Source organism: Galeopterus variegatus, unplaced genomic scaffold (assembly GCF_000696425.1).
Source record: "Galeopterus variegatus unplaced genomic scaffold, G_variegatus-3.0.2 Scaffold333, whole genome shotgun sequence".
NCBI classification, from domain to species: domain Eukaryota; kingdom Metazoa; phylum Chordata; class Mammalia; order Dermoptera; family Cynocephalidae; genus Galeopterus; species Galeopterus variegatus.
In genome coordinates this window covers 304,864-313,620 of record NW_007726444.1, presented here as the reverse complement: position 1 = coordinate 313,620, position 8,757 = coordinate 304,864, and the positions used below count along the sequence as shown (strand labels likewise).

Sequence of the window (8,757 nt, the reverse complement as noted above, 5' to 3'; positions counted from 1 at the left end):
TAATCCCTCAGGTAGCTATTATTATTAATAAACAATTGTGAGATGATTGTCACACTATAACAGAATAAATAAGATTATTTCTTGTATTCTCCCACATTCTTCATTCTTCACCTCCAGAGATAATAGATGAGAAAAACCTGAGATCACAAAAAAGTGATCAAGAAATAGATGGCAGTTGGGGCCGGCCCGTGGCTCACTCGGGAGAGTGCGGTGCTGATAACACCAAGGCCACAGGTTCGGATCCCATATAGGGATGGCCGGTTGGCTCACTGGCTGAGCGTGGTGCTGACAACACCAAGTCAAGGGTTAAGATCCCCTTACCGGTCATCTTTTAAAAAAAAAAAAAGCAAAGAAATAGATGGCAGTGGCAGTTGTTACTGCTGTAGTTCCTCTGAATTGCTTTAAGGCAGCAATCAAGCGTTCTTATTTTGTGTTGCATTACTTCCATAAATTAAAAATAAAGTTAGCTCTCACTTAACTAGAACCTTTGTTCCAAAATGGTGTCTTATATTCAACTTTTAAACGAAAAAGACAAATGACAAAAATAAATAAAAGGATAATATATATTTATTTAAAAAACGAATCCCAGGGGCTGTTTCAATGTCAGTAAACAGTTCCGTTTCTTGTACCTTCTACAGCTACATTCAGTTACAATCGTTCAGTACAACATACTTGAGGCATATTAAATGCCTCAAACGCCAAAAAACACTACCTTATCTCTAGCATACCACACTTTTTAATGCAGAAGTATTTTCTATAATGGTTACTACACAGTGTTTGCTGATTAATCTTTATTTAACCATAACCACACATTCTGTAGGTATTCCCGTTAACTGAGGTTTGTATCCCTAAGGACATGGTACAAGAGAGAAAAATTTCTTTTTTTCCCCCCAGCAATTTCAAGATATCTCAGCCAACAACACAACCTTACTACCTTCTTGAAAATAAAAAAATAAATATTTTAGATGAAATAATTTTTATATCCTAATTACTATTTAGAAAAAATTCTTTTTCAGTTGATACTTAAAAGAATTTTGATTTTTAATCATCATCCACAACTATTTGATAAAGTTAATTACACTTAAGTTTTTAATAAGATAATCATTTTCAAGAGAAAAAAATGAATGTTATTTCATTTATATATCAAAAAATTGATTTATAAAGAAGTGTATAAATGTTATTCTGCCACATATACTTCTTATCCCCTCCTAATACAGCTGTACCAGTGACATTAATGAGGTCATGAATATTATACATATTTTACCTCTTGGATAGAATTGTGTGGTTGACAGCATACTTTTCAGCAAGAATGATTCTGTTGGTTATCTTTACAACTTCAAAGTAGTTGTTAGAAATGTTAGTATCCTATTCGGTTTCCTGCTGTGTATGACTATCACAATGTTGAAGTGACGTCTGTTGACCCAGTCATCATCCCCATCATCATCTCAACCCTCGGGAATCATCATCAGCATCCCTCATACAGACAGACAGGTACGGTGGTGCAGTTGAGCGATAAAGAATCCAGTCTTAGACTATACTTTTCCAGTCTTTGTTTATATCACATTATTGTGAATTTATACAAATTCCACTTATAGTTTTAAAACTGTACTATGTAACACTATACTATTACAAAATATCCTTTTCTGTAAATGCACTGAAAATTTTCTTGGGCATTTATTAGGCCTATTAGTCCAAATACTAACAACCAGATATTTCAAAACCCCAAAAGTAAATCAGTTCATAGGAATTCTGTAGGAATACTGACCCATCTCATCTACCCTTCAAAACAGGTAAGCCTATTTGCCCATCTTATCTAAGCTTCAAAATAGTTAAAGCAAAAACAAAAAACAAATCGGCTATATGTAACACAAATCTTTCAATTCCAAAACTATTTATTGAAAGACCATGAGTCAGCTGAGCTATGAAGTTATACAAGATGAAGCTGAAATAGGTGTGCTTTTTAAAAACAATTAAACCCAGTTCTCTTTTCCCCTAAGGTTATAAGAAAATGGAAAATCTGCCTTTAAATCATGCAGAGATTTAAACCAACATTTTTCTATCTCCTCTGAGAAACTAAAATGTTTCTTGTCTTACAATTATAAACATTTAGAATGCTCAAATTATTTTTTATGGCCAGTTATTTATGCCTTTGAGACTAGATTGTATGGTACCATTTAGCCAACACGTATTATAATGCTAAGTTATGTATAAAATATTATTTCTGGTATTTGTCCATCTTCTATTGAAGTGCCATTATTATTGCCAGGGGAACTAAAAAAGAAAAAAACAGTCTTGCTCGCAGCAGGTGTCTCATGCGTTACTTTCTTCAATCCTTTTGTGCCATAGTGGGAATCTGGACCCTAAGTGAGAATAAAAGGTTTATTATAATTTTCAGTCAGTAAGCACTCAATTTCAGGTTGTGTTTTAATTAGATTAATGGTCTATTATATTTCATTATAGCTCCTGTATAAAATTTTATGCTAAGTCATTTAATGAAAAATGAAGTTTTTGTTAAAAAGCTAATTAATGAGTACAAACACTGAATGTAGAGCTTAGCTATTATAGAATAGTGAAAAGGTTTTAGGAAAATAGTTATTTTACTTTATCTTCTGTCAAACATTCAATTTCCTAGTCAAACTCAGGAAGAACTTCTTTCAGAACAGAGCTGTGCTGAGAAGCATTTCAATTCCTAAAGCAGTGGAATATTTTAGCTATCAGCTTCCTCCTCCCATCTCCTTTCTAAAAGGCTCTACTGTCACTAACTCCCAGCTGCTAAAACATGCTTTCTGTAGCATTCAAGAGGAAACCATGGGCCCCATGAGTGCACCATGTGGAACATTCTGATTGGCTCTTACTTTGAGAGTTGCGCATGCTGTGTAGCACACGTTGGGCAGGATCTCTATAGGTTCTTTGAACATGACCCTGAATGTGCTGGCAGTCCCATCACAACTAAATCCGGTATCATTTTGTCCCAGGGTTTGTTTTTTTTCATATTCAATGATCTGTAATTTTTGAAAGAGAAGTTACATTTAAGTTAAACCAACTGTAACAAAGTTTCATAGAAAAGAATATGAATCCCTTAGAAATAGCAGAGCAGACAACAAAATCTCTGTGTTCTAAGTTTTCTCTACTTACCATTAACCACCAAAGATGGCTTTAAACATACTGTCAAAAAACAGCTGTCATCACAGTAAAGGATGGGGAGAATGTTAGATAACTGGGGCTTGGCTGTAGAAGAGATGAGCTTCTGTAAAAGACACACGGCTTGGTGTGTGGATTTTAGAATATCTGAGGGAAATGGGTATTTACTCCCTGCTCACCTGTATCTTCTTGCCTAGAAATTCCCTTAGCATTTCCTATGTCTAAATGTTACTTACTGAAATTAAAATGACCTTAAATGCATTATTAGGTTTATGAATATTCAAAATGTCAGAATTCTGTCTTTTCAATTTAGTTTCATAATCTCTGCCAAGCACTGAGGTAGGCACTGAGGGACACCCTCAATGAGTTTCCAGTCACTAGATAAGACATGTAAATGGTGGTTATTCAGTCTAATACCTGCAGTAAGACAGCTATGCACAAGACAAAGCAGCCAAACAGAGGAAAAACTGCTTCTGTCGAGCAGGGGTTAAGCTTCACAGAGAAGAGTTTTAAATGCTCAAGTCAGAGCTTATCAGGTTACAAGAGAAAGGTCTGCCATGTGTGGGAATAGCACAGGCAGAAGGAGATGCTCACAAACCTGCCTTTTTGCATACACTAGATGAAAACAGTAATAGTGAAACAGACAAAAGCCGTTTATGCTGTGAGAGGTCAGGACAGTGGTCACTCTAAAGGGAGAGTGGCTGGAAAGATCATGAGCGGCTCCTGGGGTGCTGTATGTGGTGTTCCTTGATTAGGTAGTTAGACAGGTGTGTTCAGTTTGTGAAAGCTGAGCCATATGTACCACTTATAAACATGCAGATGAGCAAACTAAGGCTTAGAGAGGTTACACAATTTGCCCACAGTCACACCTTGTAGGCAATAGAGCTGAGATTCAAACTGAAATAGGTCTATCTGACTTTAAAGTTCATTCACTTAACCATTTTATCTCCTATAAAATGTAGGTAAAAATCTCTTGAAAACGCCAAAGCTTTAAATGTATCATTATTAGCATATGCACAAATTTTCAACACCTGCTTTTAGCCAATATCATTAATCCACTTACAGACTTGTTGTCCTCAATACTGCTTGTCCCATGGGGATATTAGAGAAGCTGAGATGGAATAAGAGGGTCCAGGGCTGGCCGGTTAGCTCAGTTGGTTAGAGTGTGGTGCTGAAAGCACCAAGGTCAAGGGTTCAGATCCCCATACTGACCAGCCGCCAAAAAAAAAAAGAGGGTCCCTAAATGTTACTGTTACAGTCCCAGGAGTTTACTATCTTTCCTTAATGGTCCACAGAGTTAGTGGTAGTGGATGTGTGTAGTCTATTGCTGTTAAAATCTTCCAAGCCATGCTATTATATAACACAGGACTTCAGCACTTTCATCTAATACTATTAATTGATCCAAAGCTGTGTTTTAAGTACATGGCTCTCCACATAACAAGCAGATGAAGATGACTAATTTTCACAACAAAATGCCATCTCTATTATGCCCACACCTGCTACTTAAGCAGTATAGACTTTTCTTTCTATACCCAGTATCTCTTGGGTAAGGACCCATGATGGGAATTATGAAAAAGCACTCTAAGTACTTCTAACATATACTCCCATTTAACACTTACTGATTCATAAGGAAACTTACTGATTTAGAGAAATTGAAATGACAAGTGTGTAAGGGAAGGGTTGAGGCAGGGACCATATCTGCTAGTTGGTAAATACATGGTACTGAGAGCAGTTTCCTGCAGGAATGGGCCCTTATTACAGAGTTAAAGCAAAGGTTTTAAACTAGTATCAGGATTTAGCTTCAGATTGGCTATGTATGGTCCTCATGGTGTTGGTGTTTCTAAAGACTTTGAATTATTAGTCAAAAATTGAACACAGGGAGATTTAACAAAGGAATCCAGACTTCTGGCTTCTTATGAAAAACCAGAAGGTTGGCATCCTTGGGCCCTTATTACCACATTGCTACCACTGGCAGCAGCTAAGTAATGGTTGCCCTTTATATGCTCCACTTCCCCACAGCTCCCTCCTATCCCTGTTGTCTCTTACACCAGGCCTGCTCTCTCATTTAAAATTACCCCTATAGGCTGGCCAGTGGCTCACATGGGAAAGCGTGGTGCTGATAACACCAAGGTCAAGGGTTCAGATCCCCATACTGGCCAGCCGCAAAAAAAATACAATATAGATGTGTTTTCAAAAATAATTTTACTAATTGTGGTGTGCAATCCAAAGTGCAGACAACACTGGTTTATTAATAAAGAGGGAAGGAGAGAGGCATTTAACTTTCTTCCAAATCAGGTACTAGTGCCCTATCTGAAAGAACTGAGGTGGAGAAGACCTAAAGAATGAGGCAGGGTCTGGTCAGACACTTGGAAGTCAGAGGGTGTTCAAAGTAGTTACGAGAAATAAGACAGTTTCAAGGCCCTAGAGTTGAAAATATCATGAAAAGAGCACAAGGTTATTTTAAGACAGTCAAATGCACAGCAGGAAGTACTACTAGAGGGATCTCCTAGACAAAGGAGAGTTCCTTGTATACTAATGCTTCTGTAAAGGACCTCAATATTCTGAAACTTAGACTTTTTAGATCAACGGTAAAATAGAACTCTCTTCGTTTAAAATGCTACTAACCGCCTTTCTGATTCCTTTGATTATTATACTGAAATTTCGTTTCTGTGAAAACAATACCTTATTGTAAAATTGCATGTTTGTTATATTTCAAGATGATACATAGTGGAGAAAAAAAGTTTACCTGTATATTTACTTGATAATCCGTAGGACCATGAATAGATCCGTATAAGCCAAATCCGACTATAGAGATTCTTCTATTAACTGTGAACCTGAGAGAAGGAAGCCAAATATAAAATAACATACATAACTCCAAAAGTGTTCATATTCTGAAGGTTTATAATCTTTTAAGTATTACCTGGAACATCCAATTTTGCTAATAAAAAGGAAAACTACCACAAATTATATACCCTTAGAAATGTCATATGGTTGCTTATAAAAAAAAAAACACGTTCTTTCTAGAGTAAATTAAACTTAACAAAGAACTTAAGTAGAACTTGTTTCTGTATTGTAAAAGGAATTTATTTAACCTAAATACTCACCTTTGTTATAATGATAGTTTTAGTGCTACCCTAGTCCAAATATGTTTTTGCACATCTCTTTCAAGAACATAGCCATGTCAGCCATTAGGACTGAAGCCCTGCGTCCCAAACTATGACAATTAATCAGTTCAATAAATACTTACTGAGGGCCTATCATATTTAGGTACTGGGCTTGGCACTAGGAAAATAGTGGCTAACAAGATACAGTTGTTCTACCCCCACTGGGCTTACAGCCTAATGGAAAACACTGATAATAAATGAGTACAGAAAGAAAAAAATAATTATAAATTATTTATAGGAGTTGTGAAGGAAGCAGGCTGCTGTAACAGAGAATATTGGCGGTGGAGGGCTGGGACCAAGACCTAATTTACACAGATGGATTTGAATGAGGATTCCATAAGTAAAACAATTAGGAAGTCCATTTTGTCATAACAGGAAATATTGACCCATCTTACTCCACTTTTACATTAAACATGCTAAAACTGACATCAAATACATATGGAATTAAAAGACTGCACAGTGAGAGATAATCTGTAATGTAGAACAAGTAAGTCTCAACATTTTCAGCAACAACTTCAATTATTGTTACTACTAGCACACCATCACCACTTAATGAGTACTTCCTAATGTGCCAGGCACTCAGCTTCAGTTCTTCACATGAATTATTTTCTTTAATCATTACAACAGCCCTATAAACTAAGCAACAGTACTATTTTTATTAACCTAAGTTTTTGTAGTTAAAGAAACAGATTATGAGAAATTAGTTTGCCTGGGTCAAAAAGTGTGGCAGAGCTGGGACACAACTCCAGGTCTGCTCAGATCAAAAGCCATCTCTTAACTACCATGCTAAACACACAGTACAGTAAAAGGACCACCTTATTTTTTTTTTTCATTTTTAAACCTTTTTATTTTGTAATATTGTAGATTTACATGCAATTGTATGACATAATAGAGATCCCATATAGTGTATTCTTCACCCAGCCTTCCCCCATGTGACATAGTACAATATCTAAATTAGGAAATTGACACTGATACAATCCTTCCATCTTATGCAGATTTCAGCAGTTTTACGTGCTCTCCCTTGTAGTGTGTGCATGCGTGCATGCATGTGTGTGTATGTGTATTTAGTTTACATGTATAGATTTGTGTGACCAACACCACAGTCAAGATACAGAACATTTCTTTTTTTTTGTTTGTTTGTTTTTTTCCTTTTTTCGTGTCCGGCAACGGATCGCAACCCTCAGTGTCGCGCCCGCACCTCGCTCAGCCAGTGAGCGGGAACCCTCAGTGTCGCGCCCGTACTGGACCGGGACCGGCAACCGGATCGCAACCCTCAGTGTCGCGCCCGCACCTCGCTCAGCCAGTGAGCGGGAACCGGTCTATGTGGGATCCGAACCCTCGGTGGGAGCGCCACCACGCTCCCAAGCGGCGCACTGTAGCAGTGCGCCACCGGGCCGGCCCCAAGATACAGAACATTTCTAAGGCTCCCTTGTGTTGCCCTTTTATAGCCAAAGGACCACCTTAAATATTTCAAAATATATTATTTATAATCATTTTATTATTAAAAAACAATATATTGTTTAAAAAATTAGAAAATGCAGCTGAACAAGAGGAAGTTTTTAAAACATCCATAAATTTAGAGATAACTCTTGCTATCCCTTTGCATTTCTTTTTCAGACTTTTGTCTATGAACACATATGTATTATTTTAAAAATCATATCAGAATATGTATATTTTTACCTTTTTTTGGCAGCTGGCCAGTTCTGGGAAAAATATATATCTTTTTATAACTTCATTTTTCATGTAAAATGATAAAAAATTACTACTGACTCACTATATTTAACTAATCCCTTGTTGGATAATCTAGGTTATTTGCCATTTTTATTATTATATAATAATGCAATCTTGAACAATCTTATAGCTAAATCATTTTACAAAGCCTTAATTATCTTCCTTAGAATAAATTCTTAGAAGTAGAATTTCTAAGCAAAAACAAAAAGCACATGCTTAAGGCTTTAACTAAACATTGTCAAACTGCTTTCTGGAAAGATAACACATTACACCCCATAAGGAATAAGGATCACTTCTATCTCACTCTTATCATGAGTATTTTAATTTCCTCTTGCCTTTGAGAAACTGATGATTGACAAATTCCATTTATATTTCTTTAATTATAAATGAGATAAAACATTTGCTCATATGCTTACTGCCCACTGGATTTCCTCTTTAATGAAATACCCACTCTTTCTTTTATCATTTTTCTCTATTGATGAGTTTGTCTTCTTCTTTTTTTTTTTTTTTTGTCTTTTTCCGTGTCCGGCAACGGATCGCAACCCTCAGTGTTGCCCCTGTACCGGACCGGGGACCGGCAACGGGATCGCAACCCTCGGTGCTGCTCCCACGCCTCACTCAGCCAGTGAGCGGGAACCGGTCTGTATGTGGGATCCGAACCCTCGGGCGGGAGCGCTACCGCGCTTCCCAAGCGGCGCACTATCCAGTGCCCCACCAGGCC

The 8,757-nt window shown here is 37.0% G+C and overlaps 1 protein-coding gene across 1 annotated transcript in view; it reads right to left on the bottom strand.

Moving 5' to 3' along the window:
• Positions 1-549: 549 nt before the first annotated feature.
• The window catches only part of BTBD1 (BTB (POZ) domain containing 1), a 32,570-nt gene continuing 24,362 nt past the window's right edge, over positions 550-8,757 (bottom strand). Inside the window, exons 5-7 of the mRNA XM_008567586.1 lie at positions 5,888-5,975; positions 2,856-3,002; positions 550-2,360 (exon numbers count right to left, since the gene is read on the bottom strand). Coding sequence (XP_008565808.1) covers positions 2,202-2,360; positions 2,856-3,002; positions 5,888-5,975 — 394 coding nt within the window. The 3' untranslated portion in view covers positions 550-2,201. The remainder of the gene's footprint in view (positions 2,361-2,855; positions 3,003-5,887; positions 5,976-8,757) is intronic.